Genomic DNA, 27,803 nt, shown 5'->3' with positions numbered 1-27,803 from the left:
TCCCTAGAAGAGCTACTAAATGACGCTCGGTGACAAGCGATGATGGGAGCTACTATTTGAGCTAGTTGCTACACAATAGCGAGATTGAAGGGCCTCTCTTGGGAAGCTCTATAGACACATTAACCGGTTTTCCTAAACCTTAAGTTTGATCAATTGAAGTGCGTGTGTACAATGTATTTCTATGTGATTGCTTAAGTATTTGGGAGAAGGGATAACTCCTCCCATCAACATCCTCATCCTCGTTCTTTACCGCCACGCTTGGAAGTAGCTCCCATCAGCATCCTCATCCTCATTCTTTACCACCACGCTTGGAAATAACTCCCATTAGCACATCCTCATCCTTTACTACCTACTGCGCTTATTGTTGGGAGCACCTTCTAGCATCTTCCAGTATCTTTTGGACACAAACTATGTGGCCTACCCAGGTGTAGAGATTCATGGGGCACGCACATAGGGGCACATAGGGTATGGTATTATAGAATATTCATCTTCTTGTATGCCATATATGCCAGACCTCATATAAGCTATTGACTTTGAATGGACAGACGAATGCAATGGGCATTCGAAGTCTTGGGGACAAGGACTATAGGGAGGCACATGCCTTTTATAGATCCATTGCCATCAGTAGATTTTGGACACGGCCTACCCGGGTGCAGCGATTCATGGGGCATATAGGGTATGGTATTATAGAAGATTCATCTTCTTGTATGCCATATATGCCATACCCTTGTATAAGCTATTGTCTTTGAATGGATAGATGAATGCCAATGGGCATTCGAAGTCTTGAACAAGGATTACAGGGAGTCACATGCCTTTTATAGATCCATGAAGCCCATGAAGCTAGGAGGAAAAAGGGGACGAGGAGGAGTAGAGGGAGTCACATGCCTTTTATATATCCATGAAGCGGGAGGGCGAAGGGGACGACGATGATAATGGTAATAATCCTCTCGGAGAGGATGACAAGGAGACCCCCACCCATTAGGCGACACACCTCTTGCACCCCTAGGCCCTTCCTCAGGAAGAGATTCCTAATCCGCCCAATTCTTAGTAGGATCCATGTTTCTAGGTGTGGGAGCCACTTTATAGGAAGCTTCACCCTATCTTCCACACCCCCCTGTTGGAGAAGCAATCCACACTTTTAGAGAGAACCAGCTCACGTGGTGAGACTAGGTTTGAATCTTGGCAACTTGAGGTTTCTACAAATTGGATTACCAGAGGTCACCTAACACCTTAAGGTTTTGGGGTCTGGAGGGCTAGACCAATTTGTGGAACACCTCAGTTAAGCGCACTTGCACAGGAACATAACTAGGATGGGTAACCTCTCGGGACGTGGGAGGATGCATGTTTCCAACATGGTATCAGATCATCCCAGGTTGTGATGTTGGAAGCTAAGACCTCAACCAAAGTGTGGCTTGAGGGGGGTGTTGGAGATGCAATCCACACTTATAGCTAGAGAGAACCAGCTCACGTGTGAGATTGGGTTTGAATCTTGGCAAGTTGAGGTTTCTACAAATTGGATTACCGGAGGTCACCTAACACCTTAAGGTTTTGGGGCTGGATGGCTAGACCAATTTGTGGAACACCTTAGAGATAAGCGCGCTTGCGCAAGAACACAACCGGGATAGGTGACCTCCCGTGCAATCCACACTTCTAGAGAGAACCAACTCACGTGGTGAGACTGGGTTTGAATCTTGGCAAGTTGAAGTTTCTAATAATTGGATTATCGGAGGTCACCTAACACCTTAAGGTTTTGGGGTTTGGATGGCTAGACCAATTTGTGGAACACCTCAGATAAGCGTGCTTGCACAGGAACAAAACTGGGATCAGTAACCTCCTGGGAAGTGGGAGGATCCATGTTTCCAACACCCACCCACAACCCCCATCACCTCTCTACTACCCCCTCATTGCAAGATCACCGATGGAGCCACCTTTTTAGATGTAGAATTATCAACGACTACCCCTCTATTCCCTCCACTTCACTTCGACCAACCACATTGCCAAGGGTCACACCCCCCACCTAAGTGACACCAATTTCTCCACCCAAACCCTCACCACTCCCTACCACTCTAGGTGAAGTCAATGGATTTAGGGACCTTGCAGCATCTCAAGCTCCTAAAGCCCCTTTAGCCTCTTCATTGGAAAGACAACCCAACGACCAACCTTGAAGAAGGCAAGATCCCACAACCCCCTACCAACAAAGAGTCAGATAGATCTTCCCTCACCCTTAAAGAAGGTGAGATCCCACAACCCCCTACCAACAAACAGTTAGAGCAGATCTTCCCTCGCCCTTGAACTAGCATGATCCCCTCAATCACACATAGTTTGAGAAGGCCCTCCATGTGCTAGAGTGTCGCTTTCGCACCTTGGAGGATCCCAACCTCACTCATCATCAAGGGATACCTCGATGAGAAGCTGAAGCCATGTGAGAAGGCCAATTGCACCAAGGAGTGCAAAGGCTACATGAGCCACCCCATCATCCATGAAATGATGGGAAAACATCCTTACTTGCTAAAGCCCGCCATTTGGAAGGAGTATCGCTACGCTCCTCGCTACATGTGGGGATTAATCCCATTTGGAACTATGCTTCTTGCTACCTATATATTACTCCCATTCACTTCCCCATCTCGCACCGTGGGCATGCGATTTATTTGAGAAGGAGCTTAAGAAAAAGAACCCAAAGTTACAATTCAACTTTTCGTGGATCCCCCTTTTGAAACCACCAAAGCTCCTCAATGAGACACACCACGCACAATTTTTTCAAGCAATATGGCCAGATGTTGCTCGTAGTCACCACCATCTACTTCTTTAAACTCATTATCACTTATTTTAGGCATAGTGAAAACACACAATAAAATGCAAGATAGTTCTCCTCAATTACTCATCCTCCTTGGAGGGCCTCAGCCCTATTACATATACATAGAAGCGTTGTTTTGGGGGCGTGGCGTGGGGGGGGGTGCAACACCCATTTGTCATCTTGTCTCACATAATTTTGAAGTGTGACCATGCTCTTCACCTTGACTAGCCTTTCAAAATCGATGACCAACTTCCACATCATGGTTCTTCCAACATTGCTCGTGTGCCACATGATCGTGCTCACACACTAAATGAGCTAAAACCAAGCTCATTACAAGGTTGGGAAGGAGTTGAGAAAAATTGTGTTTTGAGTCATGTTAAGAAACATGTGTGAACATGGTCTACTAGGTCCACGGGAGTCCTAAGCAAGCCCAAAATTGTGTAGGCACCCTTTAGTGTATATTAATTTTGAATTTATGTCCAAATAACAAAGAGCCAAAGGAATATTAAGCTAGAACCTTAGATTTGAGTATAGTGAAAAGTGACCAACTAGAGGAACATGCATTCGGAGCAAGCAAATGCAACATAATTGAGGCCTTAGGGGCAAGGTGTTGAGAAAAGAAGTAGCACATTCTCATGTTGTTTAGTAGTACCAAAATTAGGGTTGAGGAAATTAATAGTGGAGTAAATTTCTCCTCTTATGCATATGCTTTGACAAAGGGATATATGCTTGACTTGAGATGTTCCTAAGGTGCTTGCCATTAAAAAGAACCGTACAAATTTATCCTCTCATGCAACACATTTAATGCCAAGCCTTCTTGTACACCAAGCTTTTAGCAAAAATAGTGTAAATCTAAAATATTGTAGCCTCTTTTTGGGCTATAACCTTGTTTATCTTTTGTGCAATATCTTAATATACAATAAATCTTAATTCTGTTTTGATATTCGTAGCTCTTTTAGTCTCTTAAAGATCATATCTAAGCAACGTAGCATGCTCAATAGGAAGAAATCTATTTCTCCCTTTGTCTCTTAGCTCATATCTAAGCAACACAGCATGCCCAACATGAAGAAATCTCTCTCTCTCTCTCTCTCTCTCTCTCTCTCTCTCTCTCTCTCTCTCTCTCGTTAAAAAGAGGATGATGGTTATTGCTTTTGCAGGTATGCAAAAAGCCATATGTACGAATATTTGATGCTCTCCAAGTAGGTTTTGTGTGTTTCGCATTTTTCTCATTGGTGGGATACTCTATTACACTTGATGCTCTTCGAGTAGGTGTCTGTGTGTTCTAATGGGCCACTGTATTTTAGGCGAGGTCTTTGTCTAGTGGGGTAGAGGCTAGTCAAGTGAGATCTTTCTCTCTTTCTCCATTAAAACCCTAATCTAGCAAGAGGAGAAAGAAGAGTGCACGCCTATAGTCAATTGAGTAGCACACATGATCGAAATCTCTCTTGCCCCCCCTTGCACGAAAGGAGATCAAAATCCATAAGATTTTTCTATCGATTTTCTGAGCACAATTATTTATTTCAGGTTGGAAGGAGATTTTAGAAACATCAAAATCCATAAGATTTTCTTGAGCACAACTATTTATTTGAGGTTGGAAGGGAATTTAGAAACATCAAAATCCATGAGATTATTCTATGGATTTTCTAAGCACAGCTATTTGTTTCCTATGGTCCAAGCAAGCCAAATGACTTGGGCGAGGGACAAAAGAAGCCTACCCGCCCGCCCAAATGTGAAAAAGTAACGGATGGTGTGAAATGAAGGTGTGTGAATATTTGAGGGGTGCGCAACGTTCACTTTGGGTCCCTTTTCTCTGTCTCCCTCACTCTCTGCCTCTTCTCCCTGCACTAGCCCTTGTGTTGACAAACGCCCACGACAAATTTGAGCCCCTTGCTGCGCTCCCGCCTCTTTTCCCTTCAAAATTCCTCTCGTGGGTCGGAGCGAAGGAGCGCAGAACAGAAAAGGGGAAGAAAAGGCCACCCAATTGTCCCGACCAGAAAGCGCCATGCCCACCGCTTCTTCTTCTGCTTCATCATCAGCTTTTCCGATTCTTTCACAGAAGGTCGCTCCTCGAAACTGGTACATGCCTTCCACTTCCAACAGTTTTTACACCGTCTTTGCTTTCTTTGTGTTCTCCAGATTTGTAATCTCGATCCATGCGGATAAATTCTAGCAAACCCTAATCTATCTGTTTTCGTAGCAGGGTATCGGAAACCCTAGTTTCTTGCAATCTCAACCAGAGTACTGGAAACCCATATTATAGGAAACCCTAACTTATAGCAGATTGTTGGAAACCCTAATTTCTACTTGGAAACCCAAATCTCTAGCAGAGAATTGCATTGCAAGGTGCAAAGGCTGAAGTCTCGTAGCCCACTTTTCTTTATGAAAGCTTTACAAGGTCACATGAAGCTCGGAGAAGCCTGTTTATGGATCCGAGACAGGGGACATGTAAGCCTTTCTTGAGCTTGTGGGCTCTCTCTTTTTCAGCCTCTCCTGTGGAAAAACAAAGTGAGCTCCCACAGTAATTACTACTTCCTGAAGATCAACAGGGAATTTCTTGAATCCATTTGAGATATCAGACACATTTCACTTCATGCCTCCACGAGGATACTTACAAGCCTGTGGTTGAATTCTAGTAGATACGAGCATGCAAACCTTACAGTGAGAATACCGAAAAGGTGACTGGCATTGGCACCAATTGTGCACCACTGTTATTGTGGAGTCAGCAGTATGGTTTCAAAAGAGCAGGCGGGTATTGCAGAAGATGACGGTTGCTCTTACATATGTGCAATTTGCCAAGATTTTGGAGAGCTGATCTGTTGTGAGCAGTGTGGACAGGGCTTTCACCTGCACTGTTTGAATCTCAACAATTTGCCAGAAGAGGATTTGTGGTTATGCAATGAGTGCAAAGACAACAAGGTGTGTTGCTAAGCTGTCTTAATACAAGATGAATACCCCATGGAAGCTCCATACTTGTGTGTTGCTGATCAATCAGAGATGTTTTTACACATAAATATCCATCTAACTGAAATTTTCCTTCTGTCTTTGGCATAGGTGCGGTGTTTTGAATGCAAGAAAATTGGCGTCGCTAATGATGAGAGCATGTCGAAGTGCCTGCACAAATCCTGCAAAAAATTTTACCATCAACAGTGTACAGCGAGATGGGAACGAGTACCCCAATCTAAAATAGGACTACTCTGTCCTCACCACATATGTAATGCTTGTGGGAGCAGAAGAAACAGTGGCCAATGGAAGCTGTTCCGATGCCTTGAGTGTCCTATGGCTTACCATGAAAATTGCTGTCCTGATGGCTCACGGTTACTAGAAGACATTCCTGGCTTTATGATTTGCTGGAGACACGATGACTCTTGGAAATGCCAACTTCAAGTATGCAGCGGCTCCTTGTGCCCTCAGCTTTAGCACAGGAATCAACTTTGTCAACTTGTGTGTATTGTTTGTGACTATCCTTGTCAGAGAGTATTGTCAAATCTTAGATTATTATAGGTCTCTAATGAGTGGCAAAATGAAGGAAAAACCTCGGATCAAACATAAACTGTGGTCTGTTTGTTGTCATTGGATAATTTGCTGTCTTCTTTGAGGTTTGAGACTCTGTAAATCACCACCCACATGATTGCTTATCAGGCTTCTTCGACCCTTCTCTGTCTCTGCTTTTTGATTCGCATTGCTGTGTGTTCCTCTTTTATTCATATTGCCTATTGCAATGCTATCTTCATTGCTGTGGCTGCATGGTTGTTACTGCGTCCTGTGGTGGCCTGTGTGGCACTCACATTTTTTGGTGTGGCCTCAATCTGCATTGTCATCTCAAATCCAGCATCTGTATTGAACACACTCTCTGGTATTCTAGGCAAGGGCCCCTACCTGTGTTTTCTTCAGTTTTGTTGTATTGAGGTGTGCTTAACCTGAGTGTCTTTTGGAGATGTTCTTCTAGGGTTGACAAGAATGGTCTTGTCTGCTTTTCATCACACCCAGCCTGTTTCCAATTCAAGCTGGTCTGAAGTGGGCACTTTATATGACCCAAGATATGTTGTAGCGTGATGTCCCATGGTAGAGCTGATGAGTGTTGACCGAGTTGCCAACTGTGATAGGCTGAGCTGTGTCTGCTTGCTTTTTTCTTGTTGACATGAGCTGGCGGTGAATAGGGTTCAGCAACTAATTCTTCCCTGAGGGTGCATGTGGCGTGTGCACGATCTGACACTGCCAAGCAACTTGTGTAGAAATTGGTTGAAGTAAGTGCCCAAATTGTGGCTGCACTGGAATCAACAAACCTTCTATCGCATGGCAATGTGTAATGGAAGATTTTGTTAAGGGATGGGGCTGATTTTATGAAGAGATTGGGTTGTATGTATTTGCGTACATGCATGCTTGATCTGTATGTATGCGTACACTAATGCATGTCCATGTGTGTGCGTGTGTGGCACGCGCGTGTATGCGTATGTATGTATGTATATGCTTGATCTGTAGATTTTCTTTGTGATGCAAACAACGCATGTGCGTGTATGTATGTATGTGTGTGCTTGATCTGTAGATTTTCTTTGTGATGCAATTGTTTGTGTTAGTCATGCCTTGCTTGATTTGGTTTGCTCATGGTTTTTTCAGGGTGCCAAGGAAATTCAGAATCCGGCTTGTCTTTTTCAAACATTACCGGTCCCAAACCATTTTTGTGAATTTGAAGTTCCACGAGTATTTCACGATTTCGTGAGGAAATTAAAGAGGAGGCCTCAACCATATGTTCATATACGCCGCAGTATCCTTGATTTTCAAATACATTTTTATGTAGTTTAGAGTGTATACTCCATATTTTTAAATATGCACATGGATGCATACACAAATGTATACATATGCGCGTACATACATTCCAAACATACATACATACACACATACATAGATGCATGCATACATACATACAGGTATACATAGATGCATGCATGTAACTGTAAAGCAGTATGTTGTTTACTACCTTGATTTTTATTCAGACATCCATCTAGTGAAGAAGCCGAAGAGGCGTCCAGAGGAGGAGTACATGCAATGTGCATGTGCTCGTGCAGGCGGTTCAAGGGAATCTTGTGAACGAGACTGCATTTGCAGGTAATGATGTTCTTACATCTCAACTGGATTGATATGGTGATCACTTTGCAAGCTTCTTAAAATCAGAGTGTCTGCAATGTTTATACCTGGTTTTCTGAGTCTTACTTTAAATCAATCCTGGCACAATGTGCTACAACAGAGAAAGTGTTGCCACATTGTTGGCAAATAAAGTTTTTCTGTCTGCATGCTTTTGCAATCAATATTGACACCTTATCTAAAACAAATGAATGTGTTCAGCATGCTGCAATACAGCTGCTCGGCCAGTTGTGGTTGTGGAGCATCGTGTATGAATCTTCCGTTCCAAAAGCGACCAGGACGAAAGCTGCAGCTTGTAAAGGTGATACAAACCCCTGATGTATGCTTCGATTTAATATCCAAAAGTTCATATTTTGATGTAATTTGTGTCAGGTTTGACATTCCTCGAAATTGATTTGTTGATATTTTGTAACTATGGCAATTTTCTGGAAAGTTTTGGTGCTAATCTGCAAAATTTCGTGCCATTTTCTAGACAGAGAAATGCGGATGGGGTCTAATAGCAGCTGAGCAAATCAAGGCAGGAGATTTCCTGATTGAATACGTTGGTGAAGGTGATTACTATAAATTGTGCTTTCTCATGGTGAAGAACTTGTAAGGGAAGAGGTAATGCATATGGACAGTGGTTTGCATCCGCTGTTCATTCAGACAATTCCCTAATTTTTGAAAGGGACATGGTGCTCTGCTGTCATGGTGATGAACAGTCATTGATGATAAAACATGTGAGGAGAGATTGTGGGGTATGAAAGAGCGTGGGGAGAGCAACTTCTACATGTGCGAAATCAATCGTGAGATGGTGATCGATGCGACCTTCAAGGGCAATGTGTCACGATTTATCAATCACAGCTGCTGTCCCAACACCCAAATCCAAAAATGGTAACGGCTGAGCATTAGTTATCATGTTTTTGTGATGCTGTTTCGTCTGTGATCATATGTTCTCAGAAATAGCTTTTCGCGCTACATTCATTTCCGAATCTCGTCTTTTTCCATGTGCGATCTTGTGGCTAATCAACCTTCAATAACTTTTGAAGGCCGAGGCAATATTGCAGCTTTGGGGTGTTGTGTGTGCATGACATTCAGTGGTAACTCATGCAGCTGAACGTGTGGAAATATAAAGAGCATCATTGTAACAGCCAAGGAGAGAGGAAATTGTGCTTGTATTTGAGCAGCCTTCCATTTGTTGTCATTGATATTGTGGGTTGTCTCAAAACCTGGGCCTTAGTACAGAACACGGTCGCAGATTTCGTTTATTTGGACTATATTTTTACTGAAGTCTGATTATCTTGCAGATAAAAATCACACACATGCACACACATACTTCTATGAAAGACACCCTTTAATTTACACACGTATGTAAACTAAAGGGTGTCCCTCATGGAGAACACCCTTTAGTTTACACACGTCTTTTATATGTGTGTGTGTGTGTGTGTGTTTGTGTAAATTAAAGGGTGTCTTTCATGGTGTGAAGAGCACTTGAGGATGAGGGTTATAAAGCATAAGAGTTCTCTAAGAGATGGAAAAATTCAAGGAGGTGAAGTTGAGGTTGAGCAGGACTTCCATGGAGTGCATGGTGTGATTGTATGTTATCAGAGCCATCTTCTGCAGGAGTTCCATGGAGGGCTGGTGATATTAGTGATGGAGCAACGAGGGAGATGGAGGAGGATTGCATGTGTGGACAGCTATGCAGGATACTCTATGAAAGGGCTTGAGCAAGAGTGGGCTTAGCTGGAATTGGGTGGGGGCATGCCTGAGGTGGAGCTGGTTGCACAGGTTTTCGTAGAGGGATTAGGTGGATAGGTTGGCTGATTGGAGGATGATATGGAGGGCATCGAAGGCGGATGACCCCCTCTACAGTCTCGTCAGCATGCCCGCTAAATTTGCCAGCGGGATTCCTGAGGTGTCAAGTCACACAGCATCAAGGATATCTGTCGCACTTCCATGCCTATGTTCAAGGCGGAGTACCAGGCCTGTGTCATTTTTGTAGTGAAGAGCTGGTCAAGACTTTATTGCCAAGGCAGATGCTCCCCACAAAATGAGGTAAGTGCTATGGCAGTTTGGTATGAACAAACGAAGAATACATATTCATATTCATATACATATAAATATGTATAAACAAACAAACAAACAAAAACAAAGAGAGAGAGAGCGAAAGAGTACCAGGCCTGTGTCATTTTTGTAGTGAAGAGCTTGTCCAGACTTTATTGCCAAGGCAGATGCTCCCCACAAAACGAGGTAAGTGCTATGGCAGTTTGGTATGAACAAAAGAAGAATATATTCATATACATATACATATCAATATGTATAAACAAACAAACAAACAAAAACAAAGAGAGAGAGAGAGAGAAAGAGTACCAGGCCTGTGTCATTTTTGTAGTGAAGAGCTTGTCCAGACTTTATTGCCAAGGCAGATGCTCCCCACAAAACGAGGTAAGTGCCATCAAGGATATCTGTCGCACTTCCATGCCTATGTTCAAGGCGGAGTACCAGGCCTGTGTCATTTTTGTAGTGAAGAGCTGGTCCAGACTTTATTGCCAAGGCAGATGCTCCCCACAAACTGAGGTAAGTGCTATGGCAGTTTGGTATGAACAAACGAAGAATACATATTCATATTCATATACATATAAATATGTATAAACAAACAAACAAACAAAAACAAAGAGAGAGAGAGAGAGAGAAAGAGTACCAGGCATTTTTGTAGTGAAGAGCTTGTCCAGACTTTATTGCCAAGGCAGATGCTCCCCACAAAACGAGGTAAGTGCTATGGCAGTTTGGTATGAACAAAAGAAGAATTTATTCATATACATATACATATCAATATGTATAAACAAACAAACAAACAAACAAACAAACAGCAGAGAGAGAGAGAGAGAGAGAGAGAGAGAGAGAGAGAGAGAGAGTGTTCTTGGTGTGAATAAGACTCAAGAACAGGAGTTAATAAGTATCTATTGGGCGTAATGATTGTTCCATGGTGAACATCAAGGTTTTAAGGATGTGGGTGTGGGCAATTGGAAATGGGTCAAGACTCAAAATGAAGGTGTTTTGGTTGAAGGAGTGTTCTCTTCTCCCCTACTTTTTGCCAATTCTGGTTCTTTCCATTTGTGGTGCCATTGGTGCTGTTCCATGTAACCATGGTCACATGGCACCCTTGGTTTGACCAGCTCATGGCACTTTCAGAAGTCTTCTCTCTTTTTGTGCATGCACCAAGTGTGCAAGGTAAATTTTGTGCTTTGCTAGTCTTTTTTGAAGAGGGGGGGGGGGGGGGGGGAGTTGGCCATATATATATGTTCACACCCTCTTTTCATCGAGAGGCACACTGAGTTGCAGCCAGTAGAACCTTCAGAACATCACGAGTGTAGGACATAAGACATTGGGGCTGATAGAGCCTGACATATATGTCCACACCCTTTTGATTGAGAGGCACACTGAGTTGCAGCCAGAAGAACCCTCAGAACATCATGAGCGTAGGACATAAGACGTGGGGGCCTGATAGAGCCAGGTTGTTGCAGCTTCTCATCAGTGGGGCTGCCAGGTAGGGCAAGAAAAATTCTTTGGCCTAAGATAACACTCATAAAGCATCATATGAAAGGTGGGTGGCATGGACCACCAAAAGCACCATTTCGTGCCCATGGTGATGAAGCAGTGACTTATAACACACTTGCATCAAGTCTGGGGTTGTGGTTTCAGCTGCTGCCATATCAGAATGGGGTTTATGTGGGGAACGTGGTAAACATGAAATGCAACATGGGGATGAGTGTGTGCTTTTAGAAGAGGCTCATGATATTCTTACCACAGTAGGTCCAGTTGGCAGTTCCTTGTTCTCTCTGTTTCTTGAGCCACGAATGTATATGGAAGATTAAACTTGGTTCAATTCAGTCATTCAGTGCAATGAGCTGAGCCTTTAGCCCCTCCGCTGTCCGGGGAGTGGGCGGGAGGGGTGGGTGTGTCGGTCCTATCCTTTGTGTAGTAGGGATTAGTTTCTTAATTTATTCAACCGGTATATTATGCTCCATTCAGTGCAATGAGCTGAGCCTTTAGCCCCTCCGCTGTCTGGGGGGTGGGCGGGAGGGGTGGGTGTGTCGGTCCTATCCTTTGTGTAGTAGGGATTAATTTATTCAACCGGTATATTGTGCTCCATTTCAAACATGTTCGCGAGTTAATGTTGAGCAAAGGTTTCTTTCAAGTTGAGTTGACTCACTTGAGTGTGTGACGCATGGACAAAGCTACGTTCTCGTCACTTCTTTCTTTCTCATGGTTGAAAGTAAAAATGTATTCCTGAATCAGCCTTTGATTGCAAGGGTTGCAGTTTTGCTATAACTGATCCGGGGGTTTCATGAGAAACCACTGTAGCTAAGAGGCTGTGGTTGATCGTTGCACGGGGAACCCCCAATGATAAATAGCAGGAGAACATGTGTTGTCTCCAACAACTCTTCTACATCCAACACTCCTACTCGTGCTTTGTCTTTCACTAACTCCACTTTGTCTTGGTCTACTCCCTACTACACAATCCTATGACTTCTTGATGCTTCTTCAGTATTTGGTTTAGCCTCAGTGCTTTCCCTTCAAGAGAAGGTTGGTGTCAAGCTCGTGTTATTTATTATCTCTTCTCTTATCTTGACACAATGCCTTTCAACCATATGACTTCTCTTGCCATTTACGTGTTGGGCTATCCAGCTTGTGTGTTACTGTCTCTGAAACCTCTCTTTCCATCTCTATGTCAACCATTAGACAACAGAGAGGCAAGACAGGACTTATCCACCCCTCTAAAATGGCTGCATGGAAGGAACTTTTGTTTGCACTTAAGATGAGATTCACATGCTAGGATTGATAGATTTTACATGGATGAGTGGGCCTATGAGTAATTTGTGAAGCATCTAGGGTAAAGGGCCAAATAAAGACGTGGGAAAAACCGCTAAAGGCCTTCAAATCATACTTTTTTCCCCCCAAAAAGGTTTAGATGGAATAATCTTTTGTTGGTGATCATGATTGTGAGATATGTGTGGGTGGCATGATAAGAGATCATGAGATATGTGTGGGTGGTGTAATAAGATATATATTTTTTGAATCTGTTAATCAGGCAGATTGATGAAGAAATAAGGATTGGCGTGTTTGCGATATCTGATATACCAGAGGGTGAAGCCATCTCATATGATTACCAGTAAGATGTTGAGTGTTGTTTTTGGCATGATATTTAATGACATGAATGATAGGCCTCTGCATTAACTTATATGCTGCCTTTTTTTTTGGGGGGGGGGTGGGGGGTGGGGTGTTGAACAGATTCATCCCATTCGGCCAAGAGCAAGATTGCTTTTGTGGTGCTTCAGCATGTCGAGGCAAGCTTGGACGCAAACCGAGTAAGCAAAAGATTTCTGCCACTGTGGCCTTACAGATAGTTGCAAGGGAGGTTCTTATGTCAAGGACGGCCAAAAGATCCAAGCCGTGTGGTTTTCACGTGGAACGTGGCTACAACTCTGTAAGGCTTTGGTTCTATTTCTAAATTAGGTCCATTCTTCTTGTCCATGTTGTGCCCAGCTGTCCTTGGTCCTAGGAGGATATGGTACATCGACTTGTGGGCTTTGTGATTTTGTATATTACTTTTTCTTGCAGATTGATCAATTTTTCCGCCAGAGAAAGACCAAGTTTTGTACAGTCAGTGATTCTGGAGGTAACATTTGTGCATGTTGTAAGCTCTGCAGTTTGGATCAAGTCTTAATTATGCTGATTTACTAAAGTTTTTTTGGACAGCCATAGTTTGTTCAACAGCAAAAGAAAGGTCCTCCACGATCACTTGTGTGGGGCTTCGAGTTCGAATATGGTGGCCTCTTGATCAAAAGTAAGGCTATTTATGAGCCTTGCCTGCTGTTTTTGTTCTGTCATACTCTTTTATAAAGCCTGTGCAGCTGTATTTTGTTCTTGTAGGCTTAACAAAGCACGTGCATTCATTTGTGTGAAACTGATCCCAACCTGCACATAGCCCTAGGGAGGTTGCAGACAGGCGAAGACTTATGTTCCCACCTAAAGTCTATGTTGTCTTCTCTTTCTAAGATTGGCCTCTTTCTGGGCAGTAGCGGCAGCCTTTGATCTGGTTTGTCAATCCTCAAGTTACTAGCCGGGCATGTGCTCTTACATGTCTTGGGGGGTTTAGGGGAATCTCCATTTCTTGACCATGTTGTTTCTTGTTTCCCTTCCACGTGTCCTGTTTATTTCTTTGCTTAGGTGTCATTTCACAAACTTTTTCGCATCGTTACTCTGCTGTTCTTGCTTCCTTACATGCTGTCACTAGACATTTCCCAATATGAAAGGGGTCTCTTGTGGATTCTAGCACATTCAAATATTCGGAAAGAACAAGCTTTGGGAATGGGGGATTATCCTAGAATACAAAGGATCACACTCCTAAAATTTAGGAAGTTACTATTTTTAGTTCGACTTCGATGGAAATTTTGTTTGCGTCATTACGTTTGGAATTGAGCAGATACCAAGAGTTATCAAAGTAACTATGACAAATGGGCTACCAGTCAAGATATTTTTAGAGATAAAGATTATGGGAGAACCCATCTCTTAGATTGGGACATGTGGTAAGAAAGTGGATCAAAGTAAGACAAGTGGTCTCACACTTGTCAAGAAAGTGGATCAAAGAAAGACAAGTGGCCTCACACTTGTCATTTTAGCTCATGGGAGGCCCAAATCTATAAATTGGAGCCCTCTCTCTTCATTTGAAGGAGGCTCTCTTGATGCACACCAGCCTTTACCACCATTACATGCTGCCCTAATGATGGCTACTCTCTTTCTCTCTCTCTTGAAGACTGCCCATGAAGAATACCGGCTGTTGGGGATTGTTTTGGAGGCTTCCATCACGATGAAATACTGAAGGCAAGGATATTTAATCATTTTATTATGATTTCTAGCAAGTGTACTTGTTGTACCAACCCTTGTACTTGCTATACGAGCCACTGTACTGGTTGTATCAGCCCTTGTACTTGTTGTACCTGTTGTTCCAGCCACTGTACCGGTTGTACCAACCACTATACTGACTGTACAAAGTCCTTGTACTTGCTATACCTATTGTATCAGTCATTGTAGCTGTTGTACCAGCCATTGTACATGTTGTACCGGCTGAGTGGAGGGTGTACCTCATAGAAACATGGGACGGGGAACGGGACGGGAACGGGGCAAAAGGCCGTCCCGGGGACGGTGGAAAAAACGGCAATCTGAAAACGATTGTTTTTTTGCAATTTTTTTTAACACACTTGATTTACACTTAGAAACCAAGACATTAAGCACAAAATTGCACCAAAAAGAGGAGAAATGCATAGTCGTATTAGCAAAAAACTATAATGGGGCGCCGATGGCGTGATAAACAAAAGTGAGTGTACAATGATCAATCTAAACAAAAATGCCAAATGGCATAATGAAAGGCCCAAGGAGGGTGTACACTCAAGGCAAAATGACTAAGTGCCAAGATACAAGACTCAAGAGACTAGGCAAGAGGCTGAAAAGGGTGAAGATCAATCGTGACCTCCTCGGTGAAGTCCTCCATAGGCTGGTCCTCAAGTGGGAGGGGAGGGGGAGGTGGGGGGGACAATGCCTCGGGCACAATCTCAAGCTCCTCTAAAATCTCGCCCCTCTGCTGATCAGAGAGATGTGGGTCCTGCTGTGCCTGCTCCCATTCGGTGAAAGGATCTGCCTTCTTTGTCAAGCCTTTGCAAAGCATTCGCAAGTTGGCACTGACAAACACCAAATCATTTGCACGCTGTACACCAAGGCGGTTCCTCTTCTTAGAGGCAATGTGGCTATAAACTGACCAGAGTTGCTCTAGGCAACTGCTACTGCAAGCTTGTGAGAGTACGCGCACAACAAATTCCTGCAACTTTGGAGTTTCCGCACCATAATCCTCCCACCAAAGTGCAGACCCTACCTTGAAGCGGTCCGCCTGTGCATCTGCCAAACCAAAAGCCCCCCGCTTCTCTCTATAAATCTGCAATTGGTCCTTGATTGTGCGGCGATCCTCCTCACTAGTGTAAAGGCGATCCAAGGTTTGTCGAAGGCCTTTGCTCACCTCTTTGTCCTTGTGTTGCCCTTTGCCTTGAAACTCAGGATCAACAATGTAGGCAGCAGCATGGAGGGGAGAGTGGTAGGCTTGCCACCTTTTCAAACATAGGGATTTGACCTGTTTATAGTGAGGCTTGACTTTGAACATTGCTTTTAGCTTCTCTGTCATGCGATCCATTGCCTCGTACACTTTGCCAATGCATGGTTGAGTGGAATCCACCACCCTAAGGAGATCAATAATCGGTTGCACCATCTCCACAAGCGCCTTGGCCTCCTCCCACAATTGCCGCATCATCCGTCCTTTCCCTGCAAAATTTGCCGACCGTCGTGGAAGCCTCTGAAGTGCGTGCAAACTCATCACTGAGGAAGAGTCCCCTCAATGCCCCGCTACATGTACACAAGCGGCCTAGCATGAGAAAGTTGAATGCAAACCTCGTCTCGGAATACTTAAGAAGAGAGAGGCTTGACTTCTTGGAAAACTCGTGCTGCACCTTGTGATGGTTGAGGACAAAGGTCACTATTTTGTTGGCACCCTCAGTGACAGGTGCAACCCAATCCAAGGCCCCTATGTCTTTGATAAGGTTGTTGAGGCAATGGGCCATGCAAAAGCACACGGTGATGCGAGGATAAGTTGCTTGGAGAATTGTCCCCGCCGCCCTATTTGCCGGTTCTCCATCCGCACATATGGCAATGACATTCTCCGCCCCCACCGTCTCTAGTGTTGTTGCCCACTCCGCAGCAAGTATCTCGGCACTCTTCCCCGTCCCGGAAGCATCATGGGAGTCGACAAAGTATGTCTCCCCTCGTGAGTAGGCAACAACTCCATGGATGGAGCGCTTTCTAGTGTCACTCCACCCATCAACGACGAGGGTAACACCATTTTCAGCCCATTGCTCTTTCATGTGGTTGGCCGCCACCTCCACGCTTGCCTTCTCCTTGTCAAGGAGAGAGGTGCGGATGGTCTCCGAAGAGGGGGGAACATAAGAGGGTCCATACTCCGCTATCAATTTGCACATGGCCCGAAAGTATGGAGATCTATCCAAAACACCATATGCAAAACACAAACAAAATTCAGATTTTTACCATCATTTAGTCTTTTAAGTTTTAGTCTTTAAAGTTTAGAGCATGATATTTGAATTTTGAATAGTACATGAGCATAGTGCCAAGGACTTACCGTGCCGCCCGAAATGCTATGTGGTCATGAAAGAAGAATCGTGCCACCGCCATGTCCACCTTCTCTTTCAATTGAGGGTTCCAATTCTCATCAAGAGTACTTTGGCGTCCCCGGGAAGCGAATGCCTCTCTTGATGAACGAGGTACATGCGGCGTTGATGTCCTCACAAAGGATGTGGGGTCGACGGCCACTTGAGGATTGCGTTTTGCCAACTCGGCCGCCTCATAAACCACAAGCTTTTCAAGGAGCTCCTTCTTCTTCTCGGCCGAAACCTCCTTGCAAAATTGCACTTCGTTGCCGGGCTCATGCAAGAAGTGAGCACGCACTTTGTGGGCACCGCCGGTTCGCTTGTAGCCGCAAAGCTTACATACCCATGGTCTTGAACCACCCCCTTGACCGTATTGCGAGCACTCTACCTCATCCCACCAATTCCATCGATGTACGGCGGGCCTCCTTCTTCGTGATGGAGCAGGTGTTGAAGTGGTGGAGGCGGCGGCGGACCCGGGTTGAGGAGAGGAAGGGGTTTGAGAAGAGGATGCCATAGTGATAGAGACTAGAGTAGAGCTTGAGATGGATGGTAGAGCTTGAGAAAGAGTCAAGATGGAGAATTGGGATGGAGATGTTGGAGAAGGAGAGCTTGGACAATGGAGAGGGTGAGCTTGGAGAGGGAGAGCTTGGATGTTGGGGAAGGAGAGCTTGAAGAGGGTGAGCTTGGAGAGGGAGAGCTTGGATGTTGGAGAAGGAGAGCTTGGAGAGGGAGAGCTTGAGCCTTGAGCCTTGGGTCTTGGAGAGGGAGAGCTTGGAGAGGAGATGGCTTGAGGAGAGCATGGAGGTCTCTTATATAGAAGATGGGGAGCCATGTGGGAGAGCTTGAGCCTTGAGGAGGAGTTGCGCATCACCAAACGGCGAGGAGAGACAGCCGTTGAAGCCCCGCCAACGGTCAAAAACTGCCGCCAACGGTCAGTTTGACCGTCCCCGTACGGACAGGGAACGCCGTTCCCGGAACGCGTTCCCGGCGTCCTCGTTTCGCTGTCTGGCTGCCGTCCCCGTCCCTCCGTCCCGCGGACGTCCCGCCCCCGTCCCAGGCGTTCCCCGTCCCTAGGGTCCGTTCCCCCCGTCCCATGTCACTATGGTGTACCTACTGTTTCAGATTCTGTAGCTGTCGTACCAGCTCTATTGGTATTGTCTTGACTTGTTTTGGTTGTCCCAGCCATTGTACATGTTGTACCGGCTGAGTGGAGGGTGTACCTACTGTTTCAGATTCTGTAGCTGCCGTACCAGCTCTATTGGTATTGTCTTGACTTGTTTTGGTTGTCCATGGTGTTGCCCAACTTGTTCATGGTGATGTATATGGTATATTATTTGCCTCAGCTGAGTCTTTCACATATGTCATCTTGAAGACCCGTGGTGATGGGGGAGATCAGTACCCTTGCGGGAAGAGGTGGTTTACACACATTCATGGTATTTAGGGGCTTCTTTTGATGATAGCCCATGTGTTTGGCCCAACGATGGTTGTATATGGATAATCCGGCATCTCCCTTGGGGAGAGCAAGGCCCTCAAAGCTTGTACATGATATTATTCTCAAAGCTTGTACTTGGGTAATAAAATACTCAAAAGGGGGGGGGGGGTCGGTCCATTCCGGCCTCTATGCGGTGTTACATGTGTAAGCTCCACTTTCAGCATTTGTGGATATTTTGTCCAGCTTTTATGTTTTATGCAAAGTGATGATGGATATGTGTTAAGGCTGTGGCCATGTTTTAATGTTTTAATATGTATTGATGGTATCAACAAGTGTCAAAGGTCCTAGTCCTTTGGGCACCACGAGTTTCATTAGTATCAGAGCGTAGGCTTTCTTGGAAGCGGAGGCTTCTCTCTATCAATAAGAAAGAGAAAAGATCTCAAGTAGGGACCACACTTACATCATTGCTGTTAAGCATAGCCAGTCGCTTCATAGCCTATGAAGCAAGAGCATGAGCATGAGCAATAGACAGCTTGTTGATGTAAGGATTTATGAGTTCACAAAGTTTTATATTGGAAGTATGAAGTTGGCTTTAAGTGCATGTGTTTAGCACACTTTCTATATGGATATTGTGGATTATATTATCAAGCTTATAGGCAAGCTATCTGGATATATCTTGGGATATCTTAAGGATATGGTGATGAGATATTTCTTTTGGCTTCATAACCAACTTGGCAAAGAAAAGCTAAGTATACTTTGAGTTTGCAAAGTTGGTGCTTTTGCTATTTACTATGAAGTGTTCTTGATGTTTATGGATATATCTTGGGATATCTTAAGGATATGGTGATGAGATATTTCTTTTGGCTTCATAACCAACTTGGCAAAGAAAAGCTAAGTATACTTTGAGTTTGCAAAGTTGGTGCTTTTGCTATTTACTATGAAGTGTTCTTGATGTTTACTAACCCTTTTATAGCCATCATGCAAGGAGAAGTGTGTTGTTGTTTGCCTTGAGATGGTTTGAGGGAAACATTCTTTATGGCTCCCTTTTATGGAATGGATTATGTTTTTACCTCCTTTTATTTGGGATGCATTGGACTTATGGAACTCATGGCTATCTGGATCGAGGATTCCTATTGTTGGCCGAAATGTCTGTAAAACTATTGGTGGCCAAAATGCCGATAAACTATGTGTAGTTATGGAGCACTAGGATATCTATGCCTGTGAATGATTCTCATCTTTTGTTTCACACTTGAGCCCACCTCTCCTTCAAGGTGTGTGGTTAGAGTACCAATACGGAGTGCAAGTGGTAGAGTGGACATGACGCCTGGTTGGGAGGAGACTTATGTCTACGCCAAGGGTCTGTTAGAAGTCATCTCCTGTCCATATACACCAGGGCCTCTGTTTTGGGTGTGCCCGCTAGTATTAGGTGTTTTCTCATTTTTTCCCCCACTCCATATTTTTTTCCTATTTTTACTAGATGTGGGAGGCTGTCCTGAGTAGTCCAGGTGTTAGCGTATGGGTCTTGCTTCTCTTTACTATTGGCCGACTCCACACGTGTGAGGGCTGATTCACTGGAGCTGGTCGACTGAAGTTGCTGCAGGTCATGGACCATTTTTGGACTGGCTGACTGGAGAGGACCTGGTCGCGAGGCTGTTGGCTGTCCATAATGCTTGCCGACTGCTCATATGGGGCCATATAAAATGGCCCCCCACTCATTGCATCATTCGGGATCTTCTTTGTGTATATAGAGCAGAGCTACACGCCTTTATCTCTCTCCCTCTCTTGTGCTGTTTTTCTGCATTGCGTTTGCTCTCGTGTTCCCAAATTTGGTCATCATCTTCTCCACTGCACATTCTGACATGGTATCAGAGCCGTAGGCTCTTGATAGTTCTTGGGATTTGTGTGAGCAAGAGGGGGATTGTTGTGTTGCTGATTGGTGGACTGTACGGGATTGTTTGGGAAGAGGAGAAGCAAGAGAACGGCGGGCTAATTTCTTGGACAGCCACTTGCAGGCGTAAGTTCTTCTTTGTTCCCAGCCACCCACCCTTTTTTCAGATTACATCCCCGCAATGGCAGATTTGTTAGAGATGGCCGAGAGGCATGTGAAGATCCCTACACTCCCCACGTTCCCGGTGGACCGTCAATTGGACGGGAACAACTACGGCATATGGAAGGTTATGATGGAATCTGTTCTGGAGTCTTACGACCTTGCTGATTTCATCGTTGTTGGGGTTCCACGGCCGGAAGTAGAGGAAGGGGAGTTATCGTCAACTTGAAAGGACCGGGAGCCACAGGCACAATTGTGGGATCGTGTCAACGCCAGGGTCCGTTCATTTATCTTCCTCAACTGCACACCACAGGTAATCAATCATGTAAAGCATATGACGCTGGCCAGAGGTATATGGCAGCATTTGGCTTCTCTTTACAACAGGGTATCGCCCATAAAGAGGATTCCTTTGGAAGTACAGATGCGGGTTATGAGCCCTACAAAGTCGTCGATGATGCGGGAGAATATTAACAAGCTGTATACTCTTCAGCAGGAAGTTTCTCCAGGTTGGGAAGGAGATATCATCGGAGGACATGGCCATAACGTTGCTGTTGTTGCATTTGCTCTCTCAGTACTCAGCATTTTACTCGTCTTTGATTACCAGTGGCAGGCTCAGCACCATCACGTGGGAGGAGCTTGTGCCCATGGTCTTGGACCAAGAGGAACGATTCACGAACCCACCACAAGGCGGAGGTTCGGAGGCCTTAACTGGCCAACGGTCGAAAGGCCGTAACTCGGGCAAAGCGACGCTGACCGCGAGAAACTAAAGGTAGAGAAGACCTATAATGATTGTTGTGGTGAGAAAGGCCACTATTGGAGGCAATGTCCCAAGCGGAAGACTGAGAAGGGTGAAGATTCCTCGGCGCAGCAATCATGAAGACTCCGGCTTTTGTGCACTTGGAGGTGATGGACACCGATGTTTCATTTTCTTTAGGTAGGGAGGAGGTTGGAGGACTCTCTGCAACGGATACTCGGGAGTGGATTCTAGACAGTGGTGCTTCCAGGCACATGACTCCTTTTCGTTCAAATTTACAGAATCTCTGCAGGTATTTTGGTCACATTCTTATTGGGATACATCCACTATTCCAGTTCACAGTGAGGGCAGGTTGGAGATAGTTCCCGATGGCAGAGAGGGGAAGCATTCCTCCCAGGTGTTGTATGTTCCGTCACTTGGTTTTCATCTGTTGACAGTGCATCAGGTTTGCAAGACTGGCGTACGGGTGGAGTTTGATGAACATTTTGTTGCTTTCCGAGACAAAGCAATAGGCCAGGTAGTTTGGGAAGGCGGAGTGGAGAATGGAGTTTACAAGCTCTCAGCACTCTCCCTCCCACGTCCTCAGTTCTGTGATGAGTGGCAGTCTGGTAGTGGCCACTTAAGTGTGGATACGCTGCAGGTGCAGGCTTTCCCAGACCAGATGGTGGATAGCTTGACAGTTGATCGCAGCAATTAGCAGGAACTTTCCAGTACTGATGTTGGTGGTTCTTGTGTTCGTCAGTCAAAGGAAATTGAACAGGTAACTTATGCTCTGATGTCGCGTAGTATTCGGAACAAAGAAACTCATGTAAATGTTCTTTCCAAGGGGACCTCTCGGGGGACCTCTCGAAAAGCCAAGCAGGTGGCAGTTGATTACTTGCAGAAGGAGGTGGATTCTCTAGGCTTTGTGGTTCCGGATTCAGAGAGGGTGGTTGATCCTTGCGTGGTGTTCAGCAAGTTTCCAGGACTTGGCTTTTCACCGTAACAGGTGTTGATCCTTGTGAGTAGTGTGATGTCTCTTTGACTCGGAAGTAGAATGGTCCATTGATTTGGTTGATGGATACCGGATTGGACGGGAGCTTCCTGATGAGGCAGTTGAGCTCATGGTTGCAGATGACTCTTTGGGAGGCAGGATTGCGTATCTTGTGGTTTCTGTGGCATGCGAAGGATCATGGGCTCTTTTACACAGGAGGGGGATTGATGGACGGAGTCCGACTCCACGGTTGGAGTGACTCAGATTGGGGAGGAGATCCGGACACAAGGAGATCTACTTCAAGCCCATGAGTAGTTTTACGGAGCAGTAAGAGGCAGTCATCTTTTGCCTTGTCATCGACAGAGGCAGAGTATCGGGCTGCTTGTGAGGTGGTAAGATTGCAGAGGTTGCATGGCAGGATTGGGCTTCTACTGGAGGAACCCACGGTCATCCAGAGGCACTTTGCTCGTGAACAGTTCGTTGCTAATGACATCTTGCTAGAGTTCTGTTCGACGGAGGACAGTACGGTGGACCTCTCACTCACGAAGTCGCTATCTCAGGCTTTGCTCAGGTGGCACCCCAGCTCCCTGTGGTTGGTTTCACAGCGAGCTGAGAGGGGGTGTTAGAAGTCATCTCCTGTCTATACATATACACCAGGGTCTTTGTTGTGGGTGTGCTCGCTCGTACTAGGTGTTTTCTCATTTTTCCCCACTCCATATTTTTTCCCTATTTTTACCAGATGTGGGAGGCTGTCCTGAGTAGTCTAGGTGTTATAGCCTATGGGTCCTGCTTCTCTTTACTGCTGGCCGACTCCACACGTGTGAGGGCTGATTCACTGGAGCTGGCCGACTGAAGTTCTTGCAGGTCGTGGACCAGTTCTGGGCTGGCCGACTGGAGAGGACTTGGTCGTGAGGCTGTCGGCTGTCCATAATGCTGGTCGACTGCTCATATGGGGCCATATAAAATGGCCCCATGGCCCCCCACTCATTGCATCATTCGGGATCTTCTTTGTGTATATAGAGCAGAGTTACACACCTCTATCTCTCTCCCTCTCTTGTGCTGTTTTTCTGCATTGCGTTTGCTCGTGTTCCCAGATTTGGTCATCATCTCCGCTGCGCATTCTGACAGGGTCATGTGGAACTGACACCTTGTTGGGAGCGGACTATGTCCACGCCAAGTATTAGTAGGCTAGAATCTGGTATGCTGGGGACTTGACATCTGTGCTCAGATCCAGTGGATGTTCTATATCCGCGCGCATGGTGAATTGGTCTTCTATTTCTCGGCCTGGTCTTTGCATGTGTAAGCATGGAAGCCAGTGGAGAGTAGCATGCGTTTGACGTGACAATGGGGGGCGAGGAACGAGTAACTGCTCTTTGGAGATGGATTCGACTTGGAGTATGGACACAGAGACATGATTATGATATCTGGACTTATGAGACTGTTTTGTCTTGTCCATTTATTTTTGGGACATGATTTTGATATTGGTATTATGAAGACTTATTTAGTCTCGCGCATTTATTTGAGACATGGATTCTTTCAGTCATATTGGATTTTTGAGATTGTCTTGTCTCGCCCACTTGATGGGACATGCATATATCTTGGATATATGGCTTGAAGCTTACAATTGCGGAAAACTTTCAAGAAGTTGGGAAGGATGTCTACATGGGTTTAGATAAAACCCAAGATATTGTATCCCAAGTGGTGTGACCAGCCATTAATGAATAATCTTTTTAGCTATTTTTCTTGTGCATGTCTATGCAGGATTAATGTTATCACAAGGGCTTAAAGCCAAATCCTAAAGTGTTATCACAAGGGCTTAAAGCCAAATCCTAAAGTGTTATTTTATATATATTATGCATTGTTCTATTGGAAGAATGTTCTATCCAAATGAATTTTTATTATGAAGGATTCTCTATATGGCCAAGTGGAGTTGTTTTATGCAGTGGATTTGTTTTGACTCAGATATCTTTCTCATACCTTGGCTATATCTACAGTATTTGTTATACTATTTCCCTTGCGAAGTGGCTTGGGTATATGGTTGTGAGACTGGATATTGATATGAGAGTTCCACTTAGGCAAGGCTTGCGTGGTGAGACTGGGTAATACTTTGAGAGGCTCCATAATCAATGTTATCCTTCACTGATGTGATCAGTGAGTATTGATATGATCAGTAACTTTGACATGCGACTTGAGCCTAGCTCTTTCTCTGCAGAGTATGATAGATATCCACTTGGGAGTTAACTGGTATAAAGTCGCTCTTTATGGCTGGATGGCCTTTATTTGAGGACTCTACTTGACTGGATCCAGGCTCATCCTTTTGGATCAGGACAACCTTGCTTTTCTGCAATAGAGTTATCACAGTTGCGGTCAACTGTTTAAAAAGGCCGGGAAGATGTCAGCAGCCTAGATATTTCCCAGTATGAAAGGGGTCTGGTGGACTCTAGCACGTTCAAATATTCGGAAAGAACAAGCTTTGGGAATGGGGGATTATCCTAGAATACAAAGAATCACACTCTTGAAACCAACTCTATTGGTATTGTCTTGACTTGTTTTGGTTGTCCATGGTGTTGCCCAACTTGTTCATGGTGATGTATATGGTATATTATTTGCCTCAGCTGAGTCTTTCACATATGGCATCTTGAAGACCCGTGGTGATGGGGGAGATCAGTACCCTTGCGGGAAGAGGTGGTTTACACACATTCATGGTATTTAGGGGCTTCTTTTGATGATAGCCCATGTGTTTGGCCCAACGATGGTTGTATATGGATAATCCGGCATCTCCCTTGGGGAGAGTAAGGCCCTCAAAGCTTTAAGCTTTGATATTATTCTCCTTGGGTAATAAAATACTCCAAGGGGGGGTCGGCCCATTCCGGCCTCTATGCGGTCCACTTTCAGCATTTGTGGATGTTTTGTCCAGCTTTTATGTTTTATGCAAAGTGATGATGGATATGTGTTAAGGCTGTGGCCATGTTTTAATGTTTTAATATGCATTGATGGTATCAACAAGTGTGTCAAAGGCCCTAGTCCCTCGGGCACCGCGAGTTTCACATGCCCACTGTTTTTGTTTCCCATTTCTAGTCCTGGTAACTATGCTGTGTGGAGCTATGATCACCTTCTTGACGTTGCAGATGCTTTTCCTTGGGTGTAGTCAGAACGGATTCTTGCCTCACCATTGCCTCTGTGGCTGGCATCCCTTTCTGGGTCAATGGTGGCCATAACGACCTGTCTTTGATGGGGGCCACCTGCTCTGGCCACCGAGAGGAGGGTCTCTGCACCCTAGTACAGAGAATCAAGGTGGTTGGAGGACTTTTGATATGGGAGAATGTACCAGTGAGTGGAGTGCAGTAGGACCCAAGCGAGTGGTGCTGGTGAGACCCTCCTGCGCAACCCACTCATCCCAGATACCCCTTCCTTGACACACCTGAGGTGTGAGACCTAGCTTCATCAGCGCCCTACAAGTGGCTTCAATAGGGTGTGACCGTGCATGACCTGTTCATCCCAAATACCCCTTCTTTAACTCGGCTGATGTGTGAGGTCTAGTTTCATCAGCTCTCTACTCAGGTTAAACAGGGCATGCCATGCAACAGTTTTGGAAGCGCCTTCGAAGCAGCGTTCACCCTGACAAGGGCACACTTGTTTCGCTGGTTAACTGCCCAATGCTGTCCATGGGGGTTAATTATGGGCGAAGCACTATGGGAAGGACGACATTGGCAGTGTGCTACATAGGATCATGGTAGTAGAGGGCCCAGCATCATAGCCGAACTCCAGGTGGGAGATAATCAACAGCCTTACAATGTGGCACATCTGCAGTGCATCAATAGAAATACGCTAGTCTGTGAAAGCTACAAATAAGACTAATCATTCGGAATTAATTTATGTGGCAGGTTTTACAGTGGGAAGATCATTGAGTTTGACGACCTCAATGGTACACACAAGGTTGATTTTTATGACTGTGGACAATGGTTCCTTTGTACTTCGGTACTTCAGCTGTTCTTACTATATATATAGTGACCATGTTTTGTAATGGTGATTCAGATTCAATATGATGATGGCGATTCGGAGGTTCTTCACATGGACAAGGAGACATGGGAACTGGAAAAACCTGTTATGCCACTGGTATGCGGTCATTGAACTATTCTTTTGAGCACCTCTGTGCACGTGTTGCTTGCTTTTTTCATCTCTTTTTTTTTTTTTTTTTTGGGTATTCAAACTTGTGAACTTGATCAGCGGAAGAGAAGGCCAGATGATTCAATAGACGCTTACACTTCTGAAGAGAGGTATCTTCCTGGGTTCTAGTTCTGGACCATGGATTTTGTTCACTCACTAGTTCGATTTTGCCATGATTAGTTGGCTTTTGTCCATTGATTAGTTGGTGAAATACAAGATTTGTGTTTGATGATATGGTCTGAAACTGCTTGCAGCTATACTCTTGCATCAAGCAGAGATATGACCATAGATGCCTAAGTTCAATGCCAGGGGAAGGCAGCATATTTGTTTATCTATTTGGACCAACAAAAGAGGCTGTATAATAGAAGATCAAGGCTTCCCTTTAACCTCAGTTAATATCATCGGGGTTTTTAAGGACTTTTGAGAGCCAACGAGAGAGAGGGAGAGATTAGCACAAGGCAGACATTTGACGAGAACTGTTATATACCATGGGATTCTGGGAGTGGAGTGAATATTTTTTTCTGTAACACTAATTCATTTCAAGCTTTTATGTAACACACTTGGCGAGACTTAAACACACAAAGAAATCAGGTAAAAAGTGAGAAAGGAACAGCTTGTCATGTATGCACACCTTTTTGTACCCTGCCATTACTTGATTCAAAACAGATTTTAAGAACATGGCACAATCAATGCCATATTGTCATCATTTCTTGTACATTGTCTTAATAAAAATTGCATAGCTGGTTTTTTTAGTCTCGTGAAGATTGCCCATGAAGCGTTTTGTATCATGGATGGGATTTTGCCTTGAGGATGGTGCATAAAGCAGCCTATGAGCATGTTGCCTCCTTTCCCTACTTAAATACATATATAAATACAACTTACACATCATCGTACTGTGTGGTTGTAGCATTGCTAATTCGATGCACTTGGTACCCCTGGGTTGCTGCTTCATTGTGCAAGCAGCAGTGATGATGAAGAGTGAATCAAAAGGACCCGTTCTAGAAGATGAGGGTAAAACATGCTTCGTATGACAAGGGGTAGCATGTATATTTTCACACAGAATTGCTTTGATATGTTGCAATTTCAAATTTTCCTTCGAGATCAGAAATGATATAATGCCACTGTATGTGTAACATCTAAATTCACCTTTTTTAATATTTTCTAAAGAGATTCAATGCTTATTTTATTCTAATGTGTTTAAATTCTACGTAACTTCAACCATTGCGACTGAAAATTCATAAATGTGAAAAGC

At 44.7% G+C, this 27,803-nt stretch overlaps 1 protein-coding gene across 1 annotated transcript; it reads left to right on the top strand.

Annotated features, from left to right (window-relative positions):
• Positions 1 to 4,589: 4,589 nt before the first annotated feature.
• On the top strand, positions 4,590 to 27,257 carry LOC147615726 (histone-lysine N-methyltransferase ASHH3-like). The gene is made up of 16 exons (XM_086778306.1): positions 4,590 to 4,870; positions 4,995 to 5,710; positions 5,846 to 6,178; positions 7,409 to 7,556; positions 7,786 to 7,897; positions 8,135 to 8,234; positions 8,406 to 8,484; positions 8,635 to 8,806; positions 13,005 to 13,085; positions 13,205 to 13,400; positions 13,535 to 13,592; positions 13,673 to 13,760; positions 26,269 to 26,320; positions 26,420 to 26,500; positions 26,612 to 26,661; positions 26,806 to 27,257. The coding sequence occupies exons 2-16, from the start codon at positions 5,522 to 5,524 to the stop codon at positions 26,846 to 26,848; spliced, it is 1,782 nt and encodes a 593-aa protein (XP_086634432.1). The 5' UTR covers positions 4,590 to 4,870; positions 4,995 to 5,521; the 3' UTR covers positions 26,849 to 27,257.
• The last annotated feature ends 546 nt before the right edge of the window (positions 27,258 to 27,803 follow it).

The sequence above is a fragment of the Cibotium barometz genome, chromosome 39, assembly GCF_041138505.1.
Source record: "Cibotium barometz isolate CiBa-2024 chromosome 39, ASM4113850v1, whole genome shotgun sequence".
NCBI classification, from domain to species: Eukaryota; Viridiplantae; Streptophyta; class Polypodiopsida; order Cyatheales; family Cibotiaceae; genus Cibotium; species Cibotium barometz.
The sequence above is the reverse complement of the archived record's forward strand: the minus strand, read 5'-3'. Positions and strand labels throughout refer to the sequence as shown.

Coding starts and splice junctions, on each gene's coding strand:
- LOC147615726 (XM_086778306.1), top strand. CDS start 5,522: ATGGTTTCAAAAGAGCAGGCGGGTATTGCAGAAGATGACGGTTGCTCT. Junction 5,711..5,845: donor ATGAGTGCAAAGACAACAAG/GTGTGTTGCTAA, acceptor TCTTTGGCATAG/GTGCGGTGTTTTGAATGCAA. Junction 13,401..13,534: donor TGGAACGTGGCTACAACTCT/GTAAGGCTTTGG, acceptor TTTTTCTTGCAG/ATTGATCAATTTTTCCGCCA.